Source organism: Salmo salar, chromosome ssa16, assembly GCF_905237065.1.
Source record: "Salmo salar chromosome ssa16, Ssal_v3.1, whole genome shotgun sequence".
In the NCBI taxonomy this organism is placed as follows: Eukaryota; Metazoa; Chordata; class Actinopteri; order Salmoniformes; family Salmonidae; genus Salmo; species Salmo salar.
The window spans coordinates 72,950,124-72,969,842 of NC_059457.1; the positions used below are offsets into that span (position 1 = coordinate 72,950,124).

At 43.1% G+C, this 19,719-nt stretch overlaps 1 long non-coding RNA gene and 1 gene segment (V, D, J or C); one reads left to right on the top strand and one right to left on the bottom strand.

The window, feature by feature from the left end:
• Positions 1-8,149: 8,149 nt before the first annotated feature.
• LOC106574583 (uncharacterized) lies at positions 8,150-10,426 on the bottom strand. The gene is made up of 2 exons (XR_006759822.1): positions 9,752-10,426; positions 8,150-8,746 (listed from the first exon to the last, which is right to left on the bottom strand). It is a non-coding gene; the product is annotated as an uncharacterized lncRNA (long non-coding RNA).
• LOC106574478 (probable non-functional immunoglobulin kappa variable 6D-41) lies at positions 10,408-11,302 on the top strand. The segment is given in 2 exon segments: positions 10,408-10,542; positions 10,705-11,302. Coding segments are annotated over 2 exon segments (390 nt in total).
• Positions 11,303-19,719: the final 8,417 nt, after the last annotated feature.

Genomic DNA, 19,719 nt, shown 5'->3' on the forward strand with positions numbered 1-19,719 from the left:
GGGTAGCATAGGCTGAGATGAACTCAGCCTTGTTGGCTGCAGACCGGCAGTTACAGAGGCTGCCGGAGACCTGGAACTCCACGTGGGTCGTGCGCGCTGGGACCACCAGGTTAGAGTGGCAGCGACCACGCGGTGTGAAGCGTTTGTATGGCCTGTGCAGAGGGGAGAGAACAGGGATAGACAGACACATAGTTGACAAGCTACAGAAGTGTTGTTTCTTGTATTATTGTCTCTTGTGTCTTTAGAGAACTGTTTCACTTTGATATCCATTTTCTTCTGTCCTGATTTTCTCTTTCTTTTCTTCTGTTAACTAGATATTCTTTGTTGTTCTTCGTTAGCTAGCTAGCTTCTTCCAAAAGAGTCCCTAGCAACTGCTTAGCAACTGGTAAACAATTCAGCTAGCTAAGATTACTACAATTTTATGAAAAATAGTTATTTTTCAAAAGCCTATCTTCTTTGTTTGTTGCTTGTTTTTTCTCCTATTCAGTCTTGCAGTTTTCTTTTGCTTTTTTCCGATGTACTTCACTCTAAAAACCATGTAGGAGCTCATTTTTCAGCTGCTGCTGCTCAAATTGGAGTTCTGGAGTAGAATGGGTAGTCCCAGTAGATAAACATCCTGTTTGTATGGTAAATGGATTAGAATGGGTAGTGGCTGTAGATATATATCGTGGTTGTATGATAAATGGATTAGAATGGGTAGTGTCTGTAGATATATATCCTGGTTGTATGGTAAATGGATTAGAATGGGTAGTGCCAGTAGATATATATCCTGGTTGTATGGTAAATGGATTAGAATGGGTAGTGGCTGTAGATATATATCGTGGTTGTATGATAAATGGATTAGAATGGGTAATGTCAGTAGATATATATCCTGGTTGTATGATAAATGGATTAGAATGGGTAGTGCCTGTAGATATATATCCTGGTTGTATGGTAAATGGATTAGAATGGGTAGTGCCGGTAGATATATATCCTGGTTGTATGATAAATGGATTAGAATGTGTAGTGCCTGTAGATATATATCCTGGTTGTATGGTAAATGGATTAGAATTGGTAGTGCCTGTAGATATATATCCTGGTTGTATGATAAATGGATTAGAATGGGTCGTCCCAGTATATATACATCCTGGTTGTATGGTAAATGGATTAGAATGGGTAGTGTTTGTAGATATACAGCCTGGTTGTATGGTAAATAGATTAGAAAGGGTAGTGTCTGTAGATATATATCCTGGTTGTATGGTAAATGGATTAGAATGGGTAGTGCCAGTAGATATATATCTTGGTTGTCATCAGAGTCATCTGCACAACGTGTACTGAATCAAGCTCATGAATCAAAGTCTGTTCGTCTGGGAGAGAGTGTGTCTATCAAAGCTGTTGCAAGTTCAACCGGTATTGATGATGACATGAGCTGGTACCTGCTGAACCCTGGACAGGGTCCTAAACTCCTCATCTATACAGTAAAAACCCATCAGTCTGGAACACCATCTAGATTCAGTGGCAGTAGATCAGGTACTGAGTACACTCTTACTATCACTGATGTACAAGCTGAAGATGCAGGAGATTACTATGGTATGGGTGATTATGGAGGCACAGTGATTTAGACTTGTACAAAAACCTCCCTCAGTCAGACTGCACAGAAACTGTACTGCTGTACATTAGAACCTACTGCAGGTGTTGAGGAGCAACAGACTATGACATGAAACCCTGGTTCACTGAACACACAACTCAGGTCCTGGTTATATGACATCACCAAGCATAAATAACCACTATTTTACCACCATACAGAACATCTGGTTGCAACTCACAAATGAATCTCAAACTCACCACATAGTTTAGTCATGATCAAAACCAACAGATATATCCTATAACCCTCCCATGTCTATAATGGTCAGATGATGTGGTTCTGGTCCTGTCCCCAGATATTCACTGTCCAAAGGTGTTCTACCCACTACCCACCCTCCCTCACCCTCCCTCACCCCTACCAACCTTCTAATGTCCATGTTGTTACAGAGCAGTTTAGTCTCTGTTTAACATCCACAAGTCCTCAGATGTTCACCCATCCTTAACACGCCACCAGAGCTAAACCAGAGGAGGTTGGCCAGTGGACGTCAGACAGACTGGTAGAGGTCAAAGATAAAAGTCAGAGGTCCGATGTAAGTCACAGGTCATTTCATACGTCAGTTCACTAGTATTGTGGTGTGGAAAGGGTTGGGCACCGGAAATCAGCCAGAGTGGTCGAGTTCAAAGGTCCAAAGGTCAGAGGCAGTGACGTACCGCAGTTTAGCAGGCCCTCGTCAAGAGGGGGTGGAGCTACCTTCCTACAATTCTACATATTTTGCCATGGAGCAAAGAGAAAAATGTGTTTTATTGGTTATCTCATGCTATTCTACACATTGTGCCATGAGGAAGAGAGAAAATGTTGTTGTTTTAAAGCTAATTTCCTGCAATTCTACACATACAGTGCCACACAAAAGTATTCAGACCCCTTGGATTTGCTCCTGTCAGTCACTCTGGATAAGGCCTTCCCTGTAGCTCAGTTGGTAGAGCATGGTGTTTGCAACGTCAGGGTTGTGGGTTTGATTCCCACGGGGGGCCAGCACAGGAAAAAAACTTAGAAATGTATGAAATGTATGCATTCACTACTGTAAGACGCTCTGGATAAGAGCATCTGCTAAATGACTAAAAAAATTTTCAAAATGTAAATGTAAGAGCATCTGCTAAATTACTAAAATGTAAATGTATGTATAGGGACAGAGGAAGGGTTATATTATTTCACACAGAGTGAGTCCATGTAACTTATTATGTGATTTGTTAAGCCACATTTTACTGCTGAATTAATTTGGGCTTGACTAAACAAAGGGGCTGTATAATTATGCATCGATTATATTTTAGTGCAAGACACTGTATTGCCATGGGGCAGAGAGAAAAATGTGCAGTTTTATAGATAATCTCATGCTATTCTACACATTTGGAATAATGTTTAATTTATTAAACATAGTTTAGTTTCCTGCAATCCTACACATATTTCCATGGGGCAGAGAGGAACATTTGCAGTTTATAAACATTTTTGCCACGGGTTGTGATGTGTTTATATCCTATCTGAGGAGGGTGGGGTGACCATAGAGCTTGGTTAAAAAATATAATGGTTAAGACAAGAGGATTCTAATATCCCATAACTCTTTGCAAATCATGGGACCAGCGTTGCTAGTTAGCAACGGCGCTAGTAGTTATCAATGGAACTGATCGCATTAATTTGTTTATGCTTCCACATGGAGTTACTTCATTGTCTTAATCTTCCCATATTCAACCTAGTTATAGAGATCCTATTAAATTACTGGAGGGGCTATGTCATCTACCCTCAAAGTTCCACAATGGGATCAAAATGGCAGCCATTGTTGTCAGGGAGAAATCCAAACCATTCTAATTGGAATAAATGATAGTAGAGGCATAATCTGGTTTTATTTATGCAGGAAAATTAAAGTAAGGTGTGTGATATATTGGAGATGGTGTAATAGAATTTCTGTCAACCTAAAATATTCTCATATAATCATAAATACAGTTTATACAGGTTTTATTCAAATGTTCTACATAAATAGTCTCTAAAACATATGTAAACAAGACCATAAATGTTGAAATTGTTGTCTTCTTGGAAAGCTGAGAGTGCTATTATATGATACAATATCAGTACTTGTCGAGTCCAATCATTAACTGATTTGAGGCATTGCATTGCTGTGAATTGATTGCATTTTTAAATGGAATGTGGGCATATTGGCAGTTAATGAGAACAGTTAAAAAATATATATAATAATGATTATTTAACTTTTATTTAGCTAGGCAAGTCAGTCAAGAACAAATTCTTATTTACAATGACGACCTAGGAACAGTTGGTTAATTAACCTGTTGGGGCTAGGGGCAGTATTTTCACAGCCGGATGAAAAACGTACCCAATTTGAACAGGTTACTACTCTGGCCCAGAAACTAGAATATGCATATTATTAGTTGGATAGAAAACACTCTGAAGTTTCTAAAACTGTTTGAATGGTGTCTGTGAGTATAACAGAACTCATATGGCAGGCAAAAACCTGAGACAAATCCAAGCAGGAAGTGGGAAGTCTGGTGCTTGTAGTCCTTTCAAGTGATTGCCTTGACTGTATACAGTGAATTAGGGTTCATTTTGCACTTCCTAAGGCTTCCACTAGATGTCAGCAGTCTTTAGAACGGTGTTTGAAGATTCTATGGTGAATTTGAAGGGAATACCAGCTGTGGTAAACTGGTGTCCCATTATAAGGCATGGGCTCAAGTCACGCGCAATGACTTGGGAGCGAGCTGAGTTCATATTCACTCCTAAAGAGAACGGATAGGTCCGGTTGGAATTTTATTCAAGATATATGATAAAAGCAACCTAAAGATTGATTCTATACATCATTTGACATGTTTCCACAAACTGTAGTAGAACTTTTTTGACTTTTCGTCTGGACTAAGTAAGCACGCGCGTAGTGGATTTGGATAGTGAACCTAAAGCGCGAACAAAATGGATTATTTGGAAATAAACTTTATCGAACATTTATTGTGGAGCTGGGATTCCTGGGAGTGCCTTCTGATGAAGATAATCAAAGGTAAGTGAATATTTATAATGTCATTTCTTAGTTTTATTGACTCCAAGATGGCGGGTTTCTGTTTGCTAGTTGTTAGTGTCATCTGGGCTGTACTCAGATTATTGCAAATTGTGCTTTCGCCGTGAACCTTTTTTGAAATCGGACAACGCGATTACATTTAGGAGAAGTGTATCTATAATTCTGTGCATAACACTTCTATATTGATCAATGTTTACGATGAGAATTTACATACTATGTGTGCTCATTGTGCTGATTCACCGGAGGGTTTGGAGGGAAACATTTCTCAACATTACGTGCCAATGTAAAATGCTGTTTTTGGATATAAATATGAACATTATCGAGCAAAACATACATGTATTGTCTAACATAATGTCCTAGGAGTGTCATCTGATGAAGATCGTCAAAGGTTAGTGCATCATTTAGCTGTGTTTTGGGGTTTTGTGATGCATCTAGTTATTAGGAAAATGGCTGTGTGGTTTTTCTTGTGTTGGAACTGTCCTAACATAATCTAATTTTATGCTTTCGCCGTAAAGCCTTTTTGAAATCGGACAATGTGGTTAGATTAACGAGAAGTTTATCTTTAAAATGGTGTAAAATAGTTGATTGTTTGAGAAAATGGAATTATGAGATTTTAGCTGTTTTAAATTTGGAGCTCTGATTTTCCACTGGCTGTTGTCAAACTCAATCCCGAGAAAGGGAAGGGGTCCCATAGAGGTTAACTGCCTTGTTCAGTTGCAGAACGACAGATTTTTACCTTGTCAGCTTGGGGATTAATCCAATCATTCCTCTAAAACTGTCTGGCTAGCTAGCTAGTAAACATACAGTGCAGATAAATTCTTCAAATGTATTATTTTGTACAATATCTTATCACAACTCTGGCAAACCATGATTGACCAACTCCCTGACCAAAATGGCTGACCTTCATCCATTCATAAGAATGTTAATGTCATAGAGAATGATAGAGGCCTCTAGTGGCCAAAATAACATTTTAGTAGTCAAAGTAGTCAACTGGGTCGCAATTCCTGAATGGCATTTCCCATGCTATCACACTCGCTACAAGGGCACGAATATAAAGATGAGTCCTCTATCTGTTTGTATGGTGCATGTCCGTTCAAGTGAAACTTCCCAGTTGGAACTCCTAACTTTTGATAACTCTGACAGCATGTGTACACCCCACTAGCTAAAGCAACAACCAATGAAATTCACTTTTTATTACCAGCAGTTAAATTCAGTGAACCATTATGATACTAATATCTGGTGATGTTGATACTGTTCTGTCATTGCACACACATCTATTTATGTCACGTCCTGACCATAGTAAGATGTTATTTTTATGGTAGAGTAGGTCAGGGCGTGACAGGGGGTGTTTTTCTATGTTTTGTATTTCTATGTTCATCTTCTAGATTTGTATTTCTATGTTGGTTTTGTTTGGGATGATCTCCAATTAGAGGCAGCTGGTCATCGTTGTCTCTAATTGGAGGTCATATTTAAGTTGGTGTTTGTCCCACCTGGGTTTGTGGGAGATTAGTTTTGAGTTCTTGTATGTTAACTCTGCGTCACGGTTTGTTGTTTTTGTCATTAAGTTTATTTATATGTATTGCACAGTTTCACAGTGTAAATATAATGTGGAACGACACACACGCTGCACTTTGGTCCGCTTCTCCTAATCACAACTGTGACTATTTATTTACAAAAAGCAATAAACAGTTTGCAGGCCCAGTCTGTAATTCCACCAACAGCCTGACCCTGCCACTGTTTGACAAATAACTTTTTATGCTCTGTCTGAACTAATCTTCAGCATGATGACATTTTAAAACAAGAGGATTCCATCAAGCTGAAACTATCAGAGCCATTTATTTACTGTAGATAGTAAAGCTCCAGTAAGCATCACCTGTCTCCATTGGTCTAGTCTTGGATCCCGGCCATTAACATCAGAGCAACAGAATTCGAGTGGGAGGTTCATCCTGAAATCAAATGAAATTTGGGCTCAGCTTGACATAACACACTTTGGATGTAATATATTGTCTGACACATTTTTTTATTTGGTGGTGAACCTACCCTTTAATACAATATTTGGTTGTCCTCCTATAGTTGACCATTAGATTGGAATGACTCACAACAGCAAAATAAAAGTGATACAAGTATCTCTCTCTGTTTCTTTATTTCTCCTTCTGTGCATCTCACTCTCTTGCATCTCTCTCTCTCTCTCTCTTTCTTCTCTCTCTCTCTCTCTCTCTCTCTCTCTCTCTCTCTCTCTCTTTATCGCTCTCTCTTTCCCTCTCTCTCTCTGTCTCTCTCCCCCTCTCTCTCTCTCTCTTACTCTCTTTATCAATCTCTCTGTCTCTCTCTCTCTTTTTCTCTCTGTCTCTGTCTCTCTCTCTCCTTCCCTTTCTCTGTTTCACACCCCCAGCAGCCTATAGAGTGGTGTTTTGTATAGATGTTGAGATCTCACTGGTCCTGACACTTTAAGACTTCAGTGTTAGCAGCATTGGGTCCAGTCTGCTCACTCCTCTCAGAGCCACAGATTATGATGATGAAAACGATGAAGATGATATCACTGATTCCACTGCTGATTACGCTGGGGTTCCTGACTCAGGGTGAGAAACTCTCACCATCTCTCCCTGTGGTCTACTGGTTTTTACAGGTTTTAATGGGCTTGTACATGTTTGTCCACGGGAAAACGTTTTCAATGCCTTTTAAGTTGATTTTGAAGACGACTCAAAGCAAGCATTTTCTGTTTCAATTTCAGTGTAATCTACACAACGTATCCTGAATCAAGCTGATGAATCAAAGTATGTTCGTCTGGGAGAGAGTCTATCAAAGCTGTTGTAAGTTCAACCGGTATTGGTGATGACATGAGCTGGTACCTGCTGAAACCTGGACAGGCTCCTAAACTCCTCATCTATACAGTAAAAACCCATCAGTCTGGAACACCATCTAGAGACTGTAATGCTGCGGCTGGGACCTACTGCAGGTGCTGAGGAGCAACAGACTATGACATGAAACGCTGGTCCACTGAACGCGAGCTTAAGATCTTCACACAGCGTTAGACAGTCCCACACCAGGACAATGTTACTCTGGTTACTCGTGACAGGATCATAGTTCACCAAACCACCTCCTCTACACAACCATAACTTCACCTCCATATAGAAACCACCACTTTATTACCACACCATTGACTTTCATCTCTGGAATGTTCAAATATAAATTACCTGTCAAATAGAACATGGAGTGTTAGCTCTATTCATTGTTTTTCTATCTGTAACGTTTCAAACGCTTTACCTCATTGAATGCAGCCCTGATTCGCATGGTCATGGTGGGATGGTTTTGCTTCTCCCAAAATAGAGCAGAAAGAGACAGAGAGAGAGACTGAGCATGAAACAGCAGAACGCACATACAACAGTCACTACAGGACAGATGACATATCTTACTCTCATTTAGAGGAGGAATAAAGTTATGACTAAAACTACAAACATCTGTAACTACGTTTCCATTTGTTGTCACAATAAATAAATGAGTCAACACATCCATCATTTTATTTTCCAAATCCAACTTTATTAGAACTGAGACAGACAGCAACAACACAGTAACAGTCTGAGTACAGAACACATAGAAGTCTCCTGTAGTCTATATAATACACATTACTACCCAGACTGTGGTCTCCCCAGCAGTACTAGAGTTTACTCAGCACACTACTCTAACACTCTAACACACTACTACTGCTCCAACCAGGCCCCAGACCAGACCAGAGCCTCTTCTACTCCTGCTTCCCCAGACAGAGCTCCTGTTGTGGGCCTCCTCCACTAGGTCCTAGACCAGACACTGGCTCCTGCGAAGGGGGGAGGCCTGGGTGTGTTGGAAGTGGGAGACCCTGCAGGTGTAGAGCTCTCCCTGCTCCCAGCCTGCCTTGCTCAGGGTCAGGGTGCTGCTGCGTCTGTAAAGGCCTTCCTTCTCTTCTTCTGGACTGGTCACGACCCCCTGGCTCACCTCCAGACCGTCCACCTCCCAGCTCACCAGCGCCCCCTGAGGGGAGTAGCCAGTCAGCAGGCAGGCCAGTGAGGCAGAGCCCCCAGAGAGCTGCTCAGAGGAGGGGGGGAGCAGAGACACTGTGGGACTGACAGTAGGACCAGCTGGAGAGGAGAGAACGTTTTAATGTTACATTCCAGAGGAGAGAGAAATAGAGTGTTCTATAAAATACAGAACTTATTAAGGTTCACAGAGAACACAACACCTCACAACTCAACAACAATTACATAAATGCACAATAAAGTACATCGCTGTTGCTGATTTTTTATTTAGCCATGTATTTTCACAGCCTGTGGAATATCTTTGCTGTAAAAGGGACAAGGATCCCATTCATTAAGCGATCTTATCGCTCAGTAACACTGCTAAAAGCAGATATTAAGTAACTTTATACTCTGGTGATCAAATAACAACAAAGCAGCCAACCCCACCAGTGTTTTTGGTAAAGAGCTGAGGGATGGAGCTGGAGACCCTTAACACCTCTCAAATTCATAGACAGAGCTATGGATGCAAGTACTGGCCATCCATAAGATAAAAAAATGTATTTTCAACCATGTTTTGAGGCTATATAGTGTTTGTTTAAAATGATATTGTTCACAAACAATTTAGAAAACATCATTCTATTTTGCGTTCTGATAAGAGTATGGCAGTTGAACTAAGCTCATGAGGCATATTTAAAATATATATATATATATGTTGTTCAAGAATCAATTGGTACATATCATTAATATAAAAGTTCCAAAATGTATGTAGCAATCGCAGATTTCCCTTTTAAAGTCGGTCCACTTTACAATAATATCAGACAATAAAAGTGGACCACAACTGTTTATGTTATACTAATAACATTCAGTGTGTAATTCACGTGTCATAGCAGGGAACTAAACCTGATTAAAGCTCTTTGAATAAAAAATGTGTTTCTTTTGTATTTTTCAAAGACAGGTTGCTTGGCTGCACAACTGAAAGTCTCCCACATTTTGCATTCTAAACCCTCCATTCTAAAATAAATACTAATATTGGGGTTTCCTTTACAGAGTTTGAGTCTTAAAATGTCTGGTGTTCAGTATTTCTATACCCTGTAGAGTTTTGTAAGTAGTAAAGGAGAACACACTTACTTTTCAGCAGCAGTTTGGTCCCTCCACCGAACGTGTACCACAGTGATACAGTCTAGTTAAGACACCGTACAAAAACCTCCTTCACACAAGAGTGAGCACACCCTGCACTAACAGAACCACTCATATAGCTCCACACAGCTTTGTAGAGCTTTACTATACTCATAAAGCATGACACATCTTTACATACAATTACAGTATTTGACACTCTTAATATAGGAAAACTTATAGCAACTAATACTCATGTTTTATCATTCACATTTACATGATATTTGAGTCATTTAGCAGACACTCTTGTCCAGAGCATCTATGTGCATTCATCTTAAGATGCTAGGTGAGAGAACCACAATAATTAAGCACTTTATGTACCTGTGTAGTATACTCTGATTAATGATGTCTCTGATTTGGGCCTAAATTCAGCCAAATTCACTGTACAATGGTTTTTCATCAAATGCTGTCATATGTTATCAGATTGCATATGGGCAGAGTGAGACATTGTCATTTGCAGCAAATATCAATATTGACAATTGTACCATTTTACTGTCAACAACAGAAATATAATGTAATTCACATGATTATTATTTGCAGTTTATTATTCTGTCTTGAGGTAGGGTATTTCCATAGAGGAGGTGATTTGCATTGGCAGCTCAGGCTTCAGTGCTCTGGGAGTGTTTATAGACCTGTGAGTTTCAGACTGCAGGACTGAGATCTGTCCATCAACACAACAGAAACCAGGACAACCATGACTCTGATCACCATCTTCATCTGGACACTGATCTGCTGCTGCCTCAAAGGTCTGTTGTTTATAACTCTTACAATGGAAAATGACATGTTGTTGAGTACCTTCTATAATCATTGAAATGGCTCTCAATTAATAAATGTACCTGCATAAAATATTATGAAATATAAATTCTGTTATTTATACTTGTTGATTAATTAATATTTTTCCTCTTCAGGATCCAGAGGTCAGGTGACTGTGACTCAGCCTCCTGTAGTGACATTTTCTCCAGGAGACCCCGTCACTCTGACCTGTACAACCAACCCTAAAGTGTACAAATGGGATAGTGGATATGAGGGTGCGTTCTGGTATCAACAGAGACCTGGAGAAGCTCCCAAACTCCTGATAAAATACGTAAAGACACGGCTAGATGGGATTCCTGCTAGATTCAGCGGCAGTGGGTCTGAGAGGGACTTCACTCTGACCATCAGTGGAGTCCAGGCTGAAGATGCAGCAGTTTACTACTGTCAGAGTTTCCACTATCCCAATAGTAAACGTGTGTTCACACTGATTTAGAGCCGTACAAAAACCTCCTGCATGAAATGACACACATCACTGGTCCTCTGAACACAGAACTAAGGGTCTTGTTATACGACATCACCAAGTATAACCTCTTTACTAACTCAAAGAAATAATGGTTACCAACTAGTTTCATAACTCTCCCAACCTCCCATATCTACAAATATCCTCCTTATCAGAAAGATACAGGTGAAATAGTCTCATTGAGGATGAATAATCCATATCATGTCAACATAAAATCATGTGTGAAGCAAAAAGGTTGGTGTGCCTCAATGCTTGGTTGACCAACCAGACACACACAGCTGGCCAACACTTCAGGTGAGCAGTGTGTGTGTGTGTGCATGCGTGCGTGTGTTGATCTGTTCAAAGAGAGAGAGAGCACTGTGAAACAGAAACATAGATTTGCATGGCTCCTCTCCCAGAATAGAGCAGTACACTCCCCAGATGTTCCCCCATCGATAACACAACGCCAGAGCTAGACCAGAGGAGGTTGGGCAGTGGACACCAGACAGACTGGCAGAGGTCAAAGATCAAAGTCAGAGGTTAGATGTCAGTCACAGGTCATTTTAGATGTCAGTCACAGTCACACGTCTGGCTGACGTATGGTGCCCAACCTCTTCCTGTCCACACCACACTGCACTAATCTTGTGTGGTGTGGACAGGAAGAGGTTGGGCACCAGACGTCAGCCAGACTGGTAGAGGTCAACGATAAGAAGGTCAGAGGTCAGTTCCCAGGGAAGAGAGTCAGTCCAAATCCAACATGCCACCAGACTACCTGTCACTTTATTGTAGTCAGCTTTTCGTTTTCTTGGCTAAGAGAATAGTTGACCATTTTCTAAGGTCAAATTTTACATCCCTAGTGCCCACTATAATGGCATGAGGGAGGATTAGATAGCTAGTGATGTACATCTGAATGTTCATCAGGAATCAACACATACAGAATCATCATGAATTCATCAGGAATCAACACATACAGAATCATCATGAATTCATCAGGAATCAGCACTGAGACAGATTCATCATAAATCTATCAGGAATCAGCACCGAGACAGATTCATCATGAATCTATCAGGAATCAGCACCGAGACAGATTCAACATGAATCTATCAGGAATCAGCACCGAGACAGATTCATCATGAATCTATCAGGAATCCGCACCGAGACAGATTCATCATGAATCTATCAGGAATCAGCACCGAGACAGATTCATCATGAATCTATCAGGAATCAGCACCGAGACAGATTCATCATGAATCTATCAGGAATCAGCACCGAGACAGATTCATCATGAATCTATCAGGAATCAGCACCGAGACAGATTCAACATGAATCTATCAGGAATCAGCACTGAGACAGATTCAACATGAATCTATCAGGAATCAGCACCGAGACAGATTCAACATGAATTCATCAGGAATCAGCACAGGGGCATCTCCCAGACCTAACCCTGAGTAAACTAGACATCAGTCAGAGGACAACATTCACCTCCAGTTGATATGTCTGACCTAGCTAGATCATCAAATAAAATCAAGCTTTATTTACACTGCACATTTCAGACATGGAATGCAACACAATATGCTTCACAGGAAAAACCAATAAAAACAATGAAAATAAAAACGTGAAATATTTACAACACAACAAATATAAGAGGATAAAAAACGAAATAATAACAATAAAAACTGAACGACTGAAAAGGAAAGCGAAAAATAGGCCAGATATGAAAGGTTGTGCCTTGCCTCTATGCTACTAAGCATTACAGCACATGACCCTTCCTTACATCAGTGGAGGGTTTGAGCAGGCTCCTGCAGTGGACAGGACAAGGACTTACTGATAATCCTCTTCTCTTCAAATCAAGGAAGAGGTCACAATGAATCACTCGTCTTCTGACCCACACTGTGTGTACGTTAGGGTCAGGACATACAGGAGGGTCAAGGCGTTTGTCTGTGTGTGTGTGTGTGTGTGTGTGTGTGTGTGTGTGTGTGTGTGTGTGTGTGTGTGTGTGTGTGTGTGTGTGTGTGTGTGTGTGTGTGTGTGTGTGTGTGTGTGTCCTGCTTGTGCATGTTTGTGTGTGTAAGTGTCCTGTATGTGTATGTGCATGTGTGTGTGTGTGTCTGTCTGTGTCCTGTGTGCATTTCTGCGTGTGTGTCTGTGTGTCTGTGTGTGTGTCCTACACGTGTATAAGTGTGAGTGTGTGTGTGAGTCCTGTGTGAGTCCTGTGTGAGTCCTGTGTGTGTCCTGTGCGTGTCCTGTGCGTGTCCTGTGCGTGTCCTGTGCGAGTCCTGTGTGTGTCCTGTGTGTGTCCTGTGTGAGTCCTGTGTGAGTCCTGTGTGTGTCCTGTGTGTGTCCTACACGTGTATAAGTGTGAGTGTGTGTGTGAGTCCTGTGTGAGTCCTGTGTGTGTCCTGTGTGTGTCCTGTGTGTGTCCTGTGTGAGTCCTGTGTGAGTCCTGTGTGTGTCCTGTGTGTGTCCTGTGTGTGTCCTGTGTGTGTCCTGCGTGAGTCCTGTGTGTGACCTGTGTGTGTGTCCTGTGTGAGTCCTGTGTGAGTCCTGTGTGTGTCCTGTGTGAGTCCTGTGTGAGTCCTGTGTGTGTGTCCTGTGTGTGTCCTGTGTGTGTCCTGTGTGAGTCCTGTGTGAGTCCTGTGTGAGTCCTGTGTGTGTCCTGTGTGTGTCCTGTGAGTCCTGTGTGTGTCCTGTGTGAGTCCTGTGTGAGTCCTGTGTGAGTCCTGTGTGAGTCCTGTGTGTGTCCTGTGTGTGTGTCCTGTGTGTGTCCTGTGTGTGAGTCCTGTGTGAGTCCTGTGTGTGACCTGTGTGTGAGTCCTGTGTGTGTGTGTGTGTGTGTGTGTGTGTGTGTGTGTGTGTGTGTGTGTGTGTGTGTGTGTGTGTGTGTGTGTGTGTCCTGTGTGAGTCCTGTGTGAGTTCTGTGTGAGTCCTGTGTGAGTTCTGTGTGAGTCCTGTGTGTGTGTATGTGTGTGTGACACCAGCAGTAGATATAGATACCCAGGAGCTCCCCAGGCAGGCTAATGGATTAACAGCTGCTGGAGCTGATGGGTTTACTCACCAAGTGTCCTTCATGTCACGGCTGCCACACGCAGGAAGTGCCTCAGTCAGAGGTGAAGTGATATCCTGTTTGCGCTGATATCTGACTGACACGGTACTGGAGGTAAACAGAACACACACCTCTTGGATTGCGCCATGCCCACAAATGACTCGATAGTTATTTTCTGTTCACCTTTATATTCTGCTTCCAAAGACAAACCGAATACCTGTCTGGAACAACGCTATGAAAATGGAACCTATAAAGATCATGGAGCTTAGAGTCTGCTAAATGACTAAAATGTCAAACATAATGAAATAATGGGATACTCAGTCACCTTGAGATACTCAGTCACCTTGAGATACTCAGTCTGCTAAACCTGGAGTGTGTGTGTGTGTGTGTGTGTGTGTGTGTGTGTGTGTGTGTGTGTGTGTGTGTGTGTGTGTGTGTGTGTGTGTGTGTGTGTGTGTGTGTGTGTGTGTGTGCGTGTACAGTATGTGTGTGTGTGTGTGTGTGTGTGTGTGTGTGTGTGTGTGTGTGTGTGTGTGTGTGTGTGTGTGTGTGTGTGTGTGTGTGTGTGTGTGTGTGTCCTGCTTGTGCATGTTTGTGTGTGTAAGTGTCCTGTATGTGTATGTGCATGTGTGTGTGTGTGTCTGTCTGTGTCCTGTGTGCATTTCTGCGTGTGTGTCTGTGTGTCTGTGTGTGTGTCCTACACGTGTATAAGTGTGAGTGTGTGTGTGAGTCCTGTGTGAGTCCTGTGTGAGTCCTGTGTGTGTCCTGTGCGTGTCCTGTGCGTGTCCTGTGCGTGTCCTGTGCGAGTCCTGTGTGTGTCCTGTGTGTGTCCTGTGTGAGTCCTGTGTGAGTCCTGTGTGTGTCCTGTGTGTGTCCTACACGTGTATAAGTGTGTGTGTGTGTGTGAGTCCTGTGTGAGTCCTGTGTGTGTCCTGTGTGTGTCCTGTGTGAGTCGTGTGTGAGTCCTGTGTGTGTCCTGTGTGTGTCCTGTGTGTGTCCTGTGTGTGTCCTGCGTGAGTCCTGTGTGTGACCTGTGTGTGTGTCCTGTGTGAGTCCTGTGTGAGTCCTGTGTGTGTCCTGTGTGAGTCCTGTGTGAGTCCTGTGTGTGTGTCCTGTGTGTGTCCTGTGTGTGTCCTGTGTGAGTCCTGTGTGAGTCCTGTGTGAGTCCTGTGTGTGTCCTGTGTGTGTCCTGTGAGTCCTGTGTGTGTCCTGTGTGAGTCCTGTGTGAGTCCTGTGTGAGTCCTGTGTGAGTCCTGTGTGTGTCCTGTGTGTGTGTCCTGTGTGTGTCCTGTGTGTGTGTCCTGTGTGTGTCCTGTGTGAGTCCTGTGTGAGTCCTGTGTGTGACCTGTGTGTGAGTCCTGTGTGTGTGTGTGTGTGTGTGTGTGTGTGTGTGTGTGTGTGTGTGTGTGTGTGTGTGTGTGTGTGTGTGTGTGTGTGTGTGTGTGTGTGTGTGTGTGTGTGTGTGTGTGTGTGTGTGTGCGTGTACAGTATGTGTGTGTGTGTGCGTGTGTGTGTGTGTGTGTGTGTGTGTGTGTGTGTGTGTGTGTGTGTGTGTGTGTGTGTGTGTGTGTGTGTGTGTGTGTGTCCTGTGTGAGTCCTGTGTGAGTTCTGTGTGAGTCCTGTGTGAGTTCTGTGTGAGTCCTGTGTGTGTGTATGTGTGTGTGACACCAGCAGTAGATATAGATACCCAGGAGCTCCCCAGGCAGGCTAATGGATTAACAGCTGCTGGAGCTGATGGGTTTACTCACCAAGTGTCCTTCACGTCACGGCTGCCACACGCAGGAAGTGCCTCAGTCAGAGGTGAAGTGATATCCTGTTTGCGCTGATATCTGACTGACACGGTACTGGAGGTAAACAGAACACACACCTCTTGGATTGCGCCATGCCCACAAATGACTCGATAGTTATTTTCTGTTCACCTTTATATTCTGCTTCCAAAGACAAACCGAATACCTGTCTGGAACAACGCTATGAAAATGGAACCTATAAAGATCATGGAGCTTAGAGTCTGCTAAATGACTAAAATGTCAAACATAATGAAATAATGGGATACTCAGTCACCTTGAGATACTCAGTCACCTTGAGATACTCAGTCTGCTAAACCTGGAGTGTGTGTGTGTGTGTGTGTGTGTGTGTGTGTGTGTGTGTGTGTGTGTGTGTGTGTGTGTGTGTGTGTGTGTGTGTGTGTGTGTGTGTGTGTGTGTGTGTGTGTGTGTGTGTCTGTGTGTGTGTGTGTGTGTCCTAGCGGTCATCCTGTCCATTGTCCAGGGCAGGGATTAGCTGATTGAATTGGAGTTTAGTGACCATTGTCTGATCAACAGGTCACATGGAATGGACATGGCATGTCTCTACACGCAGGCAGGACACACAGATAGAACATGGGATGACATGGCATAAACATGGGAAAACACATGGTATAGACAGACATGGGACAAACATGGGACTGACATAGGACACTCAGATCAGGCTTCACCACCTAAAGTCATTTTTATTGTCATGTGACCATCCAGACGAGGAAAACAATGTCTCTGACCAAAGCCCATTCTAAAGCTCTGACCCAGGAAAATGTCCTGGTACTAAACTACTGTTTGTAAAGGAAACACTAGGCAGTCATCAAGGTCCTTGGAGAGTATGTGTTAACAGATCCTTGGGAACTTTTACAGCTGCACCATCGAGAGCATCCTGACTGGTTGTATCACTGTCTGGTATGGCAACTACACTGCCCTTGACCGGAAGGTCCTTCAGAGGGTGGTGCGGGCAGCCCAGTGCATCACTGGGGGTGAGCTACCATTCATCCAGGACGTACATGCCAGGCCGTGTCTGAGAAAGGCCTGAAAAATTTCAGAAGACTCCAGACACTGTATATAGACTCCTAAACAGCGTCTATCCCCTGGCCATAAATGCCTAACTACTACTGCTTCCCCTCACACCTATGCTGCTGCACAAATGATTATTGATTAGATGTATTACTACCACTATGCTGCTGATCAAATGATTATTGATTGTCATTACCATTAGTATCTATCTTTTTATCCTACTACTGGTCACTATTACTCCTGTTTACATGTATATGTTACCATTAGTATTTATCTATATAGTGTATATAGCTTCCTATCTGTGGTACTGAAACACTGACCCTGTATATAGCTTCCTCTCTGTGGTACTGAAACACTGACCCTGTATATAGCTTCCTATCTGTGGTACTGAAACACTGACCCTGTATATAGCTTCCTATCTGTGGTACTGAAACACTGACCCTGTATATAGCTTCCTCTCTGTGGTACTGAAACACTGACCCTGTATATAGCTTCCTCTCTGTGGTACTGGCACTGACCCTGTATATAGCTTCCTCTCTGTGGTACTGGCACTGACCATGTATATAGCTTCCTCTCTGTGGTACTGGCACTGACACTGTATATAGCTTCCTCTCTGTGGTACTGACACACTGACCCTGTATATAGCTTCCTCTCTGTGGTACTGGCACTGACACTGTATATAGCTTCCTCTCTGCGGTACTGGCACTGACCCTGTATATAGCTTCCTCTCTGTGGTACTGACACACTGACACTGTATATAGCTTCCTCTCTGTGGTACTGGCACTGACCATGTATATAGCTTCCTCTCTGTGGTACTGGCACTGACACTGTATATAGCTTCCTCTCTGTGGTACTGACACACTGACACTGTATATAGCTTCCTCTCTGTGGTACTGACACACTGACCATGTATATAGCTTCCTCTCTGTGGTACTGGCACTGACCCTGTATATAGCTTCCTCTCTGTGGTACTGACACACTGACCCTGTATATAGCTTCCTCTCTGTGGTACTGACACACTGACCCTGTATATAGCTTCCTCTCTGTGGTACTGGCACTGACACTGTATATAGCTTCCTCTCTGTGGTACTGGCACTGACCCTGTATATAGCTTCCTCTCTGTGGTACTGACACACTGACACTGTATATAGCTTCCTCTCTGTGGTGCTGACACACTGACAAAGGGAATATAGCTTCCTCTCTGTGGTGCTGACACACTGACACTGTATATAGCTTCCTCTCTGTGGTACTGACACACTGACACTGTATATAGCTTCCTCTCTGTGGTGCTGACACACTGACACTGTATATAGCTTCCTCTCTGTGGTACTGACACACTGACACTGTATATAGCTTCCTCTCTGTGGTACTGGCACTGACACTGTATATAGCTTCCTCTCTGTGGTGCTGACACACTGACACTGTATATAGCTTCCTCTCTGTGGTGCTGACACACTGACACTGTATATAGCTTCCTCTCTGTGGTACTGACACACTGACACTGTATATAGCTTCCTCTCTGTGGTGCTGACACACTGACACTGTATATAGCTTCCTCTCTGTGGTACTGACACACTGACACTGTATATAGCTTCCTCTCTGTGGTACTGGCACTGACACTGTATATAGCTTCCTCTCTGTGGTGCTGACACACTGACACTGTATATAGCTTCCTCTCTGTGGTGCTGACACACTGACACTGTATATAGCTTCCTCTCTGTGGTGCTGACACACTGACACTGTATATAGCTTCCTCTCTGTGGTGCTGACACACTGACACTGTATATAGCTTCCTCTCTGTGGTGCTGACACACTGACACTGTATATAGCTTCCTCTCTGTGGTACTGACACACTGACCCTGTATATAGCTTCCTCTCTGTGGTGCTGACACACTGACACTGTATATAGCTTCCTCTCTGTGGTACTGACACACTGACACTGTATATAGCTTCCTCTCTGTGGTGCTGACACACTGACACTGTATATAGCTTCCTCTCTGTGGTGCTGACACACTGACACTGTATATAGCTTCCTCTCTGTGGTGCTGACACACTGACACTGTATATAGCTTCCTCTCTGTGGTGCTGACACACTGACACTGTATATAGCTTCCTCTCTGTGGTGCTGACACACTGACACTGTATATAGCTTCCTCTCTGTGGTGCTGACACACTGACACTGTATATAGCTTCCTCTCTGTGGTGCTGACACACTGACACTGTATATAGCTTCCTCTCTGTGGTACTGACACACTGACACTGTATATAGCTTCCTCTCTGTGGTGCTGACACACTGACACTGTATATAGCTTCCTCTCTGTGGTGCTGACACACTGACACTGTATATAGCTTCCTCTCTGTGGTACTGACACACTGACCCTGTATATAGCTTCCTCTCTGTGGTGCTGACACACTGACCCTGTATATAGCTTCCTCTCTGTGGTGCTGACACACTGACACTGTATATAGCTTCCTCTCTGTGGTGCTGACACACTGACACTGTATATAGCTTCCTCTCTGTGGTGCTGACACACTGACCCTGTATATAGCTTCCTCTCTGTGGTGCTGACACACTGACCCTGTATATAGCTTCCTCTCTGTGGTGCTGACACACTGACCCTGTATATAGCTTCCTCTCTGTGGTGCTGACACACTGACCCTGTATATAGCTTCCTCTCTGTGGTGCTGACACACTGACCCTGTATATAGCTTCCTCTCTGTGGTGCTGACACACTGACACTGTATATAGCTTCCTCTCTGTGGTGCTGACACACTGACACTGTATATAGCTTCCTCTCTGTGGTGCTGACAC